Source organism: Sus scrofa, chromosome 6, assembly GCF_000003025.6.
Source record: "Sus scrofa isolate TJ Tabasco breed Duroc chromosome 6, Sscrofa11.1, whole genome shotgun sequence".
In the NCBI taxonomy this organism is placed as follows: domain Eukaryota; kingdom Metazoa; phylum Chordata; class Mammalia; order Artiodactyla; family Suidae; genus Sus; species Sus scrofa.
Genome location: NC_010448.4, coordinates 158,029,982 through 158,044,521, shown reverse-complemented (window position 1 = coordinate 158,044,521; position 14,540 = coordinate 158,029,982). Strand labels below are relative to the sequence as shown.

At 57.6% G+C, this 14,540-nt stretch overlaps 1 protein-coding gene across 4 annotated transcripts in view; it reads right to left on the bottom strand.

Annotated features, from left to right (window-relative positions):
* Positions 1-14,540, bottom strand: part of SSBP3 (single stranded DNA binding protein 3) — a 169,896-nt gene that overhangs the window by 36,957 nt on the left and 118,399 nt on the right. For all 4 annotated transcript variants that reach the window (XM_021096594.1, XM_021096596.1, XM_021096593.1 and 1 more), the window contains one exon: positions 13,012-13,101. In XM_021096594.1, the coding sequence (XP_020952253.1) occupies positions 13,012-13,101 (90 nt within the window). The remainder of the gene's footprint in view (positions 1-13,011; positions 13,102-14,540) is intronic.

Sequence of the window (14,540 nt, the reverse complement as noted above, 5' to 3'; positions counted from 1 at the left end):
CAGCAAACCTGAGTTCTGGTTCCCCCACGAACATGCCATGTGACCAATGCTCTGCTTTCTGGGCCACTGGTCTTGAACAAAATGACTTTTCATTATTGTAACACGATAACCAGCCCTCACGTCTGGCTGGTTGGTCCCAGACCCTCTCCTGGCTCACCATCCTCTCCAAGTTCATTCCCGCTGCAATGCTGGAAAATGCACTCTTCCCTCACTTGCCAGCACAAAACATTCTGGGGACTTGATTTCCAACCTGAGTTCCTGCAGGAAGTTGGTGTTGTCTGACCCTTTCCTATGCAGTGAATTCGGAGGCATTCTCTAGGGTCATCTCTGGAAAGGGCTACCGTGAATGGCTGTGGTTGGGACAGGAGAGGGGACGCTGTCTCCAGGCATTAAACCCGTGGGGCCTCCCTGCTGAAGCGTCGATGTTTGTCCCTGTGTCCACAGATCTGAGCACTTGTTTCAGGAACACAGGAAAAGCACTGATATGGAGAACTTACGTGGCAGGGCATCCAGCCAGCGGGTCCCAGCATCCTGGGGAGGGGGAGTGCGTGCTGAGTGCTGGAGACACAAACATAAGCAGTACTCTGACCCTCCCCGAAAGAGTCCCAGGCTGTGTGGAGAGACCAAGGCATCACCATCACCACAGCGGCATCAGCAGAGGCAGCGACCAGGTGCACTAGGAGCGAGGGGCTGCGATTACAGAACAATCACACTGAGCGGCAAGGTCGTGGAGGGAGGCACAGGTGTCCCCTGGCAGAGCAGAGACAGAAGGGGCTTCCGGGCTGAGATCGGCGTCGCTGTGGCAGCGGCAGGAGGGGGTGCGGTGCTGGAGGGTCTCCTGTACCAGATGGGGACTCTGGGGCTGAGACCTCCGGGCTGATGGGTGGGGTGATAAACCTTGGGAGCTCAGGCAAGGGAGGGGCCGTAAGCACTAGGTCTTAGGAAGGGCACATCCACTCTGCTCCTTTCCAGGGATGTTTCCGTGTCCACTTGCAAGGTGGAAACAGACTTGTGGACACCAGAGAACAGTGAGTTCAAGCTGTCTGGGGTGCTAACTGCCAGCTCTCGCTGCCTACTCAGCGAGTACATACCTGCTCCCCACTAAGCCACCCTCCAGCCCTCAAGAACCAGCCCTTTTTAATGCTGGCCAGGAGCTGGGATCAAATGCCGGGCGAGGGTGTCTGAGACCCAGTCCTGCCATGTGAGTTTCCAGCCCCACCTTCTCCCTCCCCGACGTCTCCCGGCTGCAGTAGAGACCAGCTCTGTGCTAAGTGGGAGAGGCAGACCCAGGATCCAGAGCCACGCCAACCCCGGGGAACACAGGGAGGGTGCCTACCTTGCTCAGAGAATCCCACCCCCATCCCCCGCCAAAGACTGCCTCTTGCTCTAAAAATGGATAGTGCAGCAAAGACGCATCCCGCTCCTGCCTGCCAGCCTTCATACCACCCCTCGCCAACGCTCAAGCTCCGCTGTTCATCACAGCAGCACAGCGAAGGCGAGGTGCATATTAAGAAGGCACTGCCTCGTCCACCCAGAGAATTCCTGCTCTACTTGAAGCTCTCGGGGCGCAGGCGTGCACACAGCCTTCCTGTTCTACCCCTTTACGCCCGGACAGAGGATCCCGAATATAAAGACTGGTCATATCAACTAGGACAGGGAGACAGACGCAAGGCCCATGGGAGCTATCAATCCAAAATGCCGAAGTCAACCCCGATTGTCCACTGAGCAGAAGAGGGCTGGGCAGGGAAGAGAAAAGTTGGCCAAGCTTTCCCCTTCAGTTTTGTGGCTTCCTGGATGACTAGGTGGTTTTTCATGCCTCTCCTTCCCTCAGAGGCTTGGGAAATGGCTCAAGGTCTCGTCTTGCTTCCTTGGCAAAAGAAGATGAGGTGAGGGACAGAACTAGGACACTGGGATGAACGGGTCTGGGAAGCCCACCCACAGTCGCCCAGGCAGGGTGCTATGAAACCTGGTTCACCTCTGTGGAACCACAGGGTTGGGGGCGGTGAGGGATGCAGCTCTGTGGCAGGTGCTGTTGTGAGAGCCTCAGATTCACAGGCCAGGAGCATGATCTACAGCTCCCCCCAAACTCCTTAACGTGTAAAAGAGGCCACCCCACTCCCCCACAGACAGCCATAGACACTGAGAGTCAAGTACTTAGTCCAGGGTGGGGACTGGCCATCACCGCAGGGCAGCTGCTGATACATAAAGCTGTGCCCGGGATCCTCCCCGCCTCACGGAATCCTTCAGGAAGCCCCTCTTTCTCAGACTAAGCCTTCCTATTACCCGACTCCCAGGGAGCCCACGAACATGCAACCTGTCCTCATCTCAGCGAGCCCTGGCTGCACGCTGGCTCTCACTGAGGGGCCCTCGCCAACCCACCTGACAGTGGGTCTTCTTCACCAAGCTCCGCAGAAGCCACCCCTTGAAGTGGTCCATTGCTTCTGCCCCGACAGCCCCCAGGAGACAGGGCCTCGGTGTCTTCTGTTTACCCCTGCACCTCTCACGTCCACACCTTCTAGTCTTGTGTTTTTCAGATGGGGAGGCTGAGGCCCAGAAGAGTACAGGCAGCGCCCCAGGACAGACTGCAAGGCTCCAAACTTCTACAGCCTTTCCAGAACTCCAGAGTAAGTCTCTGGTGGTCAGATACTATAATTAATCTGAGCAAGTGGCACTTAATCGGATCCATATTTTGGGTGTATCATTTGAGACCCTGAAGCAAGGATGGGACAAGACTCTTGTCAAAGTCTTCTTGGACAACAATGACCTGCGATTGAAGAGCCTTCAAGAAGGGGAGGGGAAATGCTGCAGTCTGCACAAGAGGCCATGCAGACAGGCTGGAGGGGGCAGGGCTGGCCCTGGGAGCAAAAGCTCTGGCCCTCATTCCAGGGATCAACAGCTGGTCCAGTGGGGTGAGGGAACCACAGGATTCAGATGCTTTAGCCTCACCAGGCGCCTGGCAGGGCCTCACAACTGCCCCAAGAGGCCAGGGGTATCACAAAGAGCTCTGAATGTCTTACCAAGAGTCTGAACTTTATCCCTTTATTGAAGGCACATCACTGACAGGGAGGCCACCTAATGGAGAGGATGAGCCACGCCATGGACCCGGAGGGAGTCCAGGCTGGAGTCCATCCCATGGACCAGGAACACCTGGAGCCCAACACCACCCTGCCCCTACAAGCCCTGGGAGCCCAGGGCGAGGCGGAGAGTGCTTCCTCCCGGATGTGCGTGGACAGCACGGATGCCCGGGTGTCAGCCCCTTGGGCAGGCATCTGATCTGCCTTTCATTCCAAACATCTGACCAAACTCAGAGGTGGTAAACCAGGTGGAGCCGATCCTGTTTTACAGGTGGGGAACCTGAAATTCCAGTGACACCTGGGTGAGAGTCACTAGTGACAGAACGCAAGAGAAGAGTCAGCCCTCTGTATCCGCGGATGCCGAACCCATGGACAGGGAGGCAGACTGCCCTCGGCCATTTCATATAAGGGACTTGAGCATCCACAGATTTTGGTACCGGTGAGGGGTCCTGGAACCAAGCCCCTATGGATACCAAGAGAAACGGCAGAGGCAAAGAACCAGCCCGCTGGGTGGGAGAGCTGACATTAACTCGCCTGGCAAGAACAGTCTGGACCTACAACCCACTTCCCTGTCAGCTCCTGTCGGTGGACCAGCGAACAACGGGTCAAGGTGGCAGGACCCAAGGGGGTGTAGCCAGGTGGGCAGGATTAAGTCAGGTAAGATGTGAAAGGGCCAAACAAGACCTGGTGCTCAGCGAGTGCCAAAAATGTCAGTCTAACCGAAGGGTTAAGCACTAAAAAGCCAATCCAATCCATCTCGAGAATGCCCAGAACCTCTCCCATGCATCACTGCCACCGAGGCTGTATTGAGCCTGAGATGCCCTTCTGGCAAAAGGAGAAAACTCACGGCGGCCCTTGCTCTTGGTTGAGCTGGAAGACCTACCTTCACCCTGGTCTCTAGCTCACAGAAAAGAACAGATCAGAACACACCTGCCTGTGTCCACAACACAGGATTCAGATGCTTTAGCCTCACCAGGCGCCTGGCAAGGCCTCACAACTGCCCCAAGAGGCCAGGGGTATCTTCACCCCCGACTTCCAGGTGAAGCAGCTGAAGTTCAGATGGTTTAATGGACTTGCCCAAGGCAACCAAAGTGCCAACCAGGGCCACCCGGAAGCACCTGCGGAGAGACTCGGGGGTGGGGGTGGGTCACAACGGGGGGGCATGCAGGGGGCACATGGGAGCTCCAGGGGCCCAGCCACCAGGCTCCTGACTGCTGGTCAACACAGATCCTGGAATCAGTGGGTCACGTTTCCGTGGCAGTAACAAACCACCACTGAACACGGGTACATGTTTGCATGTGTCATTAGTCTTGGCCAGAGCTCCAAAAGAGAGGCATCGTAATTTGCCGAATGACACCAGTGCCCAGAACACGTCACCAGGATGCAAGCAATGGGCTGGCTGTCTTGCTCCAAAGCCCTGGCTCACAGCTGCCGAGTGCTGCGACAACCCTCTTTGGGGGCCTCTCCCACAGCCGGGGACCCTCTGCTCCCCACCCCCACCAAGCTGAAGTGGTGTCCCCCTGGGTCAGGGAGCTCCTTGGGGAGCCCAGCAGCCAGCACAGAGCCAACACTTCATGCAGGCTGTGGCCCCACCTGAGATCATCCAAGCCTAACCCCACTCTTTTGGTCTTAGTAAGAGACGGAACTTTCTGGATCCCAAGGGTGGGCCTGGGACAGGGGGCTTCGCTGATTCCAAAGCCTTCGTATGGGAAAAGCGGCTTGTCAGGGAAAGGTGCCAGGAAGACGACATGAACCCAGAACCCACACTACAGGTCTCCTACTGCACTGTGTCCCCAGCTCTCATGGGGACATGTGAAGAAAGCAACATGCAAGAAAGCCCAGCCTCCCCCCAACCGCCGCCCCGCCTGCCCCCTGGCCCCAGGGCCCTGCCCAGATTCCTCAAGGGCAGTCTCCCTGGAAGATGGCATGACCTTACTCAGGGGGTCTATCTCAATCCACGTAAGACCAAAGCGTGTTATCACAGGATCTGCTGGAATTCCCTTCCTCAAACCGCTTCTGCTGCAAGGGCTGAGGAATCTGATTTTTTAAAAATCAGAATCTTTTATTTTTTAAGTGATTTGCAGAGAAGGGTGCAGGAGCAGAGGAGGCTCTAACCCCCTCAGACACCTCTGAAGAGACACAACAAAAACATTGGCACCCCACCCCCGACCCCCACGAGAGGTGGGGAAATCTGGGGGAACGGCTGGCACGCTGCTGGGAGCGCCGACACCCATAACAGAGCAGCTCTCCAGCATGGGGAGCATTTCAATTAAGAGAAGCCCGGCCCAAACAGGAAACAGATAAACCAGCTCTTAATAAAGCAGAGGTGAGGGTGCCGTGGATGCCAACCCTTGAGCATCAGATCCATAAAAGTCAGAGACTCGGGAGCCGGCTTTACAGGTCAAGAGAAGAGGCCGGGAGAGGGGTTCATGGTCTCCCGTGGTGGGAGGAGCAGCCTGTCCCGGGGGAGGGATCAGAGCAGGAGGGGTCTGGGGCGGCAGGGGCAGGTGGCAGGGCCGGCTGCTGCCCGCGGGCTCCGGGGTGTGGGGCTGGCTCCGCGACAGGGGGCGGTCGAGGCCCGCGGAGGTGCCGGGTGCTTTGTTACCGAGCAAACCTCCCAGGCGCTGACTGCTGATGCATAGCTAACAGGGCGGCAGACATTGATTTATGTTCAACTTTCCATTTCATCAGCGAGAGTTACGGCGCGACATGTGGAGTTCACGTTTTGGGGAGGGGGAGGTGGCTGGAGGGCGCAGATGCAAACCTGCCCACAGGTGCACGCAGGCACGCGCGCCGTTGAGACCACCACTTTTTTTTTTTTTTTCCCCTTTTCAGGAGGGGGGTGCTCGAGGGCGAGGCAGCCTGGCACGTCAAGAGTAACCTTTTGTCCACTGTTGCTAGGAGCCCGGGGCCGGTCATCTGCTGCTGGGCAGACGTTAGGCACCAGGCTGGCGGCCCGGCGGGGCGGGAACACAGCCTGACCTTTGCAGAGGTGGTACTGGCAACAACAAAAAAGGCTTTTCCCCCAACCTCTCCTGCCCTGGCCTTTCTGCACAGGCCAGGTGAGTGAGGGGAGAGGGCGGTGTGGGGGTCCACAGCACAGAAGAGAGGAAGAGCCCAGTCCACTGTGCTTCAGAGTGGCTAGGGGTTTTAAGTCCCCCTTGGTCACACCGCACAAGGGTGACAAGCAAACGAAGGCCCAGAGAGGGGAGGATGGCTCCCTAAGGACACACAGCAACTGGGCAGCAGGGCTGGACTCAAACCAGGGCATCCGACTCCCAGGGCAGGGGTCTTCAGGCTTAAAGGCTGCCTCCCGGCTTCATCTCAGTAACCAAAGGAGGTGGGGCTGCTGCTGCTGCGGGAGCCAAGGCCAAGGTGGCTTGGAACAGGTGGGGGGCTGGGGGTGGGGAACAGTGGCAGCTCCCCGCTCCCCACCTCCAACCGTGGCCCAGGGCCCAGCAGTTGGGGTGCCCCGCCTCCTCTCTAATCCTTCTCAGCAGGGGTGACCCTGCCTTCTGTCAGTCTGGAGGCAGACGGCAGGGCAAGGGGCGGGGAGGAGGGGTACTTCTGTCTGCTGGAGGACCTGGCACAACACCTCCGGCCCCTCCCACAGACCAGCGCATCTAACAGACCCCACTCTGCCCATAGGGGAGCAGAGGGGGGAAGGGGCTGGGGTCAGAGAGCAGCCCCAGAAAGGGGAGGAATCGGCTCCCAGGAGACAGGGGTTCATCACGAAGCTCTGGACCCCACGGCCCCATTCAGGCCTCTCTTCCTCAAGCAACTTCCCTGAGCAATGTGGGCCTGGGTTCCCTGGCCCCGGGGGAATGCCATCAACTCACAGGCAAATGAGATCACAGAGGGGGCTGCCTTTTCTAATCTGGAGAGGGTTCCACCCAGGATGATGACAGGGGCTCGGCCAGTTCCATGTAGGGCCTGTGAGCACAGCCGGGGAGGCCGGGAGGAGTTAGCCTGGGGGCCACAGGACCTGGAGAGGGAAGGGCCTGCAGGGCAGGAGGCACGTCAGACGAGAGAGGGGCCACCTCTCAGCCCCACGCCTGCTCCTGCTCTCTCACCACAGCCCCCCGCCCCCTCGGCCCAAGGCCCCCCATTGAGGACAGGGAGGCACTGGCCACAGCACTCAGTCACCACTCCAGCTCAGGCCCTGGCCACCTCCAGCCCTCCACACTGGCCAGCCTGCCATGAGCACAGCTCCTCCAGGTCACTCCCCTTCTGAGGCTACCCTGTCTTTTTTTATTATTATTGTTTTTTAATGAAACAGTTTTTTTTTTTTTTCTTTTTAGGACTATGCCCGTGGCATATGGAAGTTAGTAGCCTAGGGGTCTAGTCAGACCTGCAGCTGCCACCCTACACCGCAGCCACAGCAACTCAGGATCTGAACCTCATCCGTGCGACCTACACCACAGCTCACAGCAACGCTGGATCCCCAACCCCCCAAGCGGGGCCAGGGATCAAACCTGTACCCTTGTGGATACCAGTCAGGTTCGTCACCCACTGACACACAACGGGAACTCTTCCTGCCCTGTCTTTAAGTTCAAGTCCTCCTGCGATCCCAAACTCGCCCTTTACGTCCACACCCAGGCACACTGCCCTTCCTCATCTTGCCCTACCGCCACTGCCAACAGCCTCCTGCTCAGGCCTCAGTTCCTATACCAGCCCCTCAGGGAAACTTTCCCAAAAGGCACCCATGCCAGGCTGGCTGCCCCCTTTGCCTGCCCCCGTGGCAACCCCTGCCTCCTCTGTCTGCAGTGCTCACCACGGCTGGCCCGTGGGCCGAGGAAGGATCAAAAGGCCCAGGCCTGGCCTCACATGGTGTAGGTGCCAGCCTCAAATTTGCCATCTGTCCGATGGGTCCTCCCGCACTGCAGGCTTTGAAAACCACAAACACAAGGCGGTTTAATTCTTCCCAAGGCTCCCCCCGTCCCAGACCAGCCCTCGCAGGCACGGAGTAGTCCTTCCTGTTCCAGCAGCTTTCTGGCAGGAGGAATATCAGCTCATGCTGCTGCCTGCTTCCCGCTGGAAAGGAAGGCAGGAAAGGGACAGCACTCGGCCGGGCTCTCGGGAGCTGCCCGAGCTGCTGCCATCAGCATGTTCTCCTCGACCGGGCCCTGATCTTCCCTGGAAACACTTCACCCCACCCCCAAGGCTCACGGCCCCCAAGGCTCTCTGCTGGGCATCTGGTTTCTGCTTGCTTACCGCCAGTGCCAAGGAGCTCACTACTTCATTGTTAAATGAGCACGTGGTAGAAATGTCTTCCCTGCAAAGACGCCAAGGGGCGTCCCTCTTCTTTTCTCTCGAGGATCTGCCATCTAAGGGCTGCCCTCAGAGAGGCCAGGCTGATATCGTCTTCTACATGGCGGAACTTGAGATACTGCATTCAAGTCGGTTATCAGAGCCCTCTTTTAGTTTATTTTTTGTCTTTTTGCCTTTTCTTGAGCCGCTCCTGTGGCATATGGAGGTTCCCAGGCGATGGGTCGAATCGGAGCTATAGCCACCGGCCTACGCCAGAGCCACAGCCAACGCAGGATCTGAGCCACATCTGCAACCTACACCACAGCTCATGGCAACGCTAGATCCTTAACCCACTGAGCGAGGCCAGGGATCGAACCCGCAACCTCATGGTTCCTAGTCGGATTTGTTAACCACTTCGCCAAGACGGGAACTCCTCATTCACCTTTCTGAGTCTCACTTTCCCCAACAGCCATGCCTCCTCTGCAGAAACGCTGGGACCAAAATGAAAGTAAGTTGCATGTCTAAAAACACTACATAACTGAAAACAATTATTGGAATTTAAAACAAAACAAGAACAAAAACAGTCTGTACCCAATGCTCCCTTCTCCATGACCCCTGCCCTCTTGCAATTCCTCAGCTCTGGACCTAGAAATCCTCAGTGGACGGTGCCTCCCTTCAAACCACCTAAGGGCCAAGGAGCTGGGGATCCACCCAGACCAGTGGGCCTGGCCCAAGCCAAGCTGAGTCTGCCAGATGTGCAGCCCAACTGACTTAAGCTGCATGGAAAAAAAAAAAAAAAAAAAAAAAAAAAAAAAAAAAAAAAGCCACTGCTTGATTATGTAAAGTCCATCTGGATCCAAAGCAGAAAATCCAAGTGGGCAGGGCCCTCAGTGACCATCTGGTCCACCCTGCTTCATCTACTGCTGAGGAAACTGGGGCTCAGAGATGGGGAGCAATTTGCCCAAGGTCACTCAGCAAGCACATGGGCCAGCAGGGGGCTAGAACAGGTATCCTCAGGCCCCAGTACCGTGTCCTTCCCCACGCCCCACTACCACCCCCGGACCCGCTGAGCCTGGTCAGGATGCTGGAGCCCGGGAGCTGGCTGGGCTCCACTGCTGGTAACTTGAGCACCGTAAGCTCGGGTCAAACATTTCTGGGGTCACCGGTGCACACCAGGTACTGAGGGTGCCGAGATGAAGGCATTCTTTTTACAAGGACCACACGGAACCAGAATGGCTTTGCTAAGTTCTCCCATGACCTAGAGAACCTCACGACAACCCCCGATAGTGAAGTAAGGTCAGGGCAGCTCCCTCGCCACCTCCCCATCAGTCCTCAACTTGCGACCAAACACGTCTTATGCCACAAGACCATGGGCACTGCCCACCCTGGAAACACCAACTGGGAATAAGGAGGAGCAAACAGACTGGACCTGTGTGAGGATGGCCACACCTTCTGACCCCAGGAGTGGCCTTGCGGCCTGGTGGTCAGAGGCCTGAAGAAGAAAGGCCCCTGGTTGCTTTTGAAGGAGCCAGGAGCGGGGGCAGACAGCTGGTTCTGCCTACCCTGGAGGCCCCAGCAACATTTAGTACCAACTCGGGGTGGAGTCCTGTCCTGAAAAACCAGGCTGGCCGTCTTGGGACAGGGGCTGGCCAAAGCCGGATCAGCCAACCGAGGCTGGCTCCTGGGTGCAAAGATCCTCCAGCAAGAGAGCTGCCTGCCAGGCTGCGGCCACGCAGGGGAAGAAGTGCAATTGTTGGCAGCAGATAAAACCCTTGATACCATCTCTATTTCCCTTCTAATATCAGAGTGGCCGCCTGCAAGATGAACGAGGGGCAAGGCCGGCAATCAATAGCTAATATTCCTGTTGTGAGCCAGTCTGTGCCGGAAATGGGCAGCTACTACCTGCTTTCAAGGAGATCCCCGTTCCCCAGAGTAGTGACCTAGCCCGAGAGGTTCAACATCCTGACCAGGAAGGACCTCATCCGCCTTCGTCTGACTGATGGGGAAATGATGTCCCTTGGTGAGGCGGGGAGGGGTGGCCAGATGACCCAGGAAGCAGAGAAGTCAAGGCGCACAGGCTCCTTGCTCAAGGATCCAGCACCCTGACTCGGGATCAGAGATGGCCTCAAGTCAAGAGGGTGGGCCCACAAGTTACCTCTGTTGGATGGTAGCTGGTGGTGGCTAAATAAGGACAGCAAAAGTCTGGGCTTTCTGACCACACACCCCTGAACGTCATAGGGGAGGGCCTAAGAAGTATGCCTGGAATTAGGCCTTAACCATGGACAATTGTGCCAAAGCAGGAAGTTGGGAGCTGTCCACATATCAGGCAGACCTCTCTTTGTCCCAGACTCGGGCCAAAAAAGAAGTCAACAGCCTATTTTAAAAAATACCGCTGGCTATTGTTCACCTCTTCTCGCCACAGTGGCCTGCGATGGGAACCCAGATGCCAGCGAGCAGCCTTAATACGGACGCACACAGGTGGAGCCTGGTGCCAGGGTGGGCACTGTCCACTAGGCAGGAAAGCCACACCTGCGCTGTATGAAGGACAACCATGGCATCATCAGTGAGGACATGTCATTCTGGGAAAGAAGTCCCAACCAGAGGGAACACAACGGGCAAGACCACCAGCTGGGCACAGGCCACCCGTCTGCAGTGGCCAGGAAGAAGGCTGCTGCCCCTTGGCATGGATGACTGGCTCGGACTGCAGCCCTGTGGGTTTCTCCTCCGGGACAAAGGCAGAAGCCTGTTATGCTCTTGTCTTTCTCGGGCAGGTTTGGTTTCCGAAGATTTGAACACCTCACTCTCTTGGGAAGTCCGGCCCCTCTTCTCAATGCCAGTGGCATCACCCCAAACCGAGCCCCAGGTAATGCCTGGTCATGTCCAATCTGGAGCCTACCCAGGGCTTTCTGAGGCTGAACCCATTTCCACCCCTGGGTCGAGGCCCCAGTTTAGATAGTACGCCAGGAACGCACACAGACGCGTGGGCCTCCAGAGCCCTGAGCCTCCTGCCCTAAATCTCTCTCACTCCTCTCACCGCCGCCACCACCTTGGTGGGTGACTTGCTGTTTCTGTTTTGGGGGAACACCCAAATTTCACTGATTCCCTTTCTTGGCTAGTAAGCAGCATGTCCTCCCCTCCCCTCCTGGGAATTAATGTCAACTGCAATGTGAAATCTGGCAAAGCAGAAGGGTCTTCCAGGTCACCTCGGGGAGTAGATATTTGTCCTGTTTTTGTCAGATTCCTCCAGTGCCAGGGAGCCCGCTGCCTCCTACAGCCTGTGTCTCACCACTGGATGCCTGGGGTGCACAATTCTGGCTGTGACCAAGCCAAAGTCTCCTCACTGATCCTGGGTTATTTTAACGGCTGCACCTGCGGCATATGGGAGTTCCCAGGCGCAGCGGTCCAATGGGAGCTGCAGCTGCCGGCCTATACCACAACCTAGCAACACGGGATCCAAGTTGCTTCTCTGACTTACCCCACAGCTCGCGGCAATGCCATACCCTTAACCACTGAGCGAGGCTATGGATTGAACCCGCATCCTCAGAGAGACAACGTCGGGTCCTTAACCCAGTGAGCCACAGTGGGAACTCCAGCTGTCCTGGTTTTGAATCTGTGGGCCTCACAGAGACATCTTTGCCTTCTTTTCTCCACCACAGCTCTTTCCACATTCTTATCTGGAAGTGCTCACCTTTCAAAAGGTGTGGGTAGCTCAGGCAGATTTTCAAACCTGGCTGTAGACAGGTCTGAACGAACGTCGCACCCAAGCGCTTCATCACAAAGCTCCTTCCAGCCGGGCAGGCCGACCAATCCCCCTCCTCCCTCGCCAATCCCCCTCCTCCCTCGCCAATCCCCCTCCTCCCTCTCGGGTGGCCTTTCCCAGCCTCAATCTGATTTAAATCAAAGGAGCCCCCAGAGGGGGCCAGTACAAACAGAGGAGGAGGAGGAAGCAGCGCAGGGGGTGTGGCAGCCGCACCCCCCCCCCAGCAGATCACAAAGCTGCTCCCCGCCCCTGGAGGGCCCAGGAAGGTGTCTTTGGGAGAAGGCTCTCGGCCCACGTGCGGGCTGCTCCCGCCTTGGTGGGCAGCGCACAGCAGGGATGCTCGTGGGCTGCCATCTGTGACCACACTCGGAAAAACTCCAGCGGTTAACCAGAGGGAAGGGATTCCGAGACCTGCCAGGACGGAGGGTTTTTTGTTTTTCAGATGACGCCTAAGGGGTGCAGTTTGGACAGGCAAAGTAAACAATGACAACGACAGCAGCAACAAAACAGAAACAAAGAACAGTTCACTTGCTGAAAAAAAAATTAAAAAAAAAAAAAAAAAAAAAGCCTTTTGTTAAAACACAGCTCCAAGCGGACTGGGAAGCAGCCCCACCGCCTCCCCGACCCGGGGCGGGCTGTGTCGTGAGCGCGAAGCTGGTGTGAAGAAAACACAAACTCCAGCAGAAGGGACGCGGCACATGCAGGAGGTGACTGCGCGCCATCTTTCTTGTCGCCCCTCCTGGGTTTGGGGACGGGGGTGGGGGTGCGGGTGGGGAGAACAATGGGAGGGAAGAGTCTGAACCAGCAGAACGCAACTGTATTTAGACCATGGCAAACGGAGCTACTCCTGACGCCTCCCCTCCCTCCCGCCTGCCCGGGGCCTGGCATGGAGTGACCGGAGCACAGGACCCGGGGCCCAGTACGTACCTGAAAGAACCCCGGTGGGATGGGGCCTCCCGGCATCCCATCGTTGGGGGGAATGTTGCCAAGCACGGGGCTCGGGGCGGCGGCTGCGCTCTGTGGAGACAGGAAGGGGGACAGTGAGGGGCCACACCCGCATCGAGAGACAGGCAGCTCCTGCCCCTGCCCTCCCTGTCCTCCAAGACTCCCTCCCCCCCCCCCGCCGCCACCCTTCCAGGTGTGTCACTCAGGGACCTCCATTGCCTCATCTCTCAAACGGGAGGACAGGGCCCAGCACCTGCGCGCGGCCTGAAGAGGAGCAGTGACTTATTGAGCAGAAGTTCCTTCAGGGCAGGCGAGGTGCTGCACATGTGTCTGTCCCTCCCGGAGACGCTGGCATGTGGTAGAGAGTGGACATCAACATATATCCACCACGGAATAAACAGACGGCCCAGCTGGGAAACGCCCCTCAAGAGGGGGACAGCAGGCAGGCCACGTTTTTTGGCCCCCTCGGCATCTTGGGGGCTTCAGGACATGGAGGTGGGGCTGCCCGATGGGGGGACTGTCGTTACTCTGCTTTATCTTTTTGATTGATTGATTGATTTGTATTTTAGGGCCACACCTGTGGCCTACGGAAGCGTCAAGGCTCGGGGTCGCATCAGAGTGGCAGCTGCCGGCCTACACCACAGCCACAGCAACACGGGATCCGAGCCGCATCTGCGACCTACACTGCAGCCCATGGCAACACCAGATCCTTAACCCACTGAGCGAGGCCAGGGATTGAATCCACATCCTCATGGATACTAGTTGGGTTGGTAAGGCGCTGAGCCACAACAGGAACTCCCATTACTTTTCTTTTTAAACCCTGCTATTCCGGCATTTACCTGCCTCATCTGCCTCAACGAATGCCTCCCAGGGGTGAACAGACGCTGCTCTCCCTAGCCTGGCCTCCTTCCAGACAATCTGTGTCCCAATCATGTGGCTGTGGCCGGCGTGTCTGTGCCCGGCCCTGTGCTTCTACACGAGGGCGAGGCCGACCAGGGAGCGCCGGGCCCGTGCTCTGCTCCTTCCCGCCGAGTCTACACCACCCGGGTGCTCCTCCCGCAGGAAGTCCTCTGCCAGCCTCCAAGGTTCCCAAACCCCACCAGAACCGAGCCTCTGAAACGGAACCCTCTCCCAGGGCTCTGACTGAGCACCCTCAGGCCAGGAAACAGAACGCCGCTTTTTCTGTTAGGACCACAGCTCGCCATCACCCGCCGGAAGAAGTCACTTCTCCTGCCTGTTCCTCAGCCGGAAAGCAGGACCCTGAACGACGCGCGTTCAGCTTCCACGGAAGGGAATGAGGGATGTGTGAATCCCCCAAAAACACTGCATGCAGCAAGAAAACAGCCGGCCGTGGGAAATAATGCGCCGGGTGCAGGCACCGTTGCCTGTCCTAGCAAGCGGCCACCGCGCGCAAGCCACGTAGCCGTTCCCGTCACGGGGGTCCCTCCTGCTCGTACGCGTTGGGGAGGATGAGGCCACGGGAGTGGTTGTGTCTTATAAAACCGGGAAAG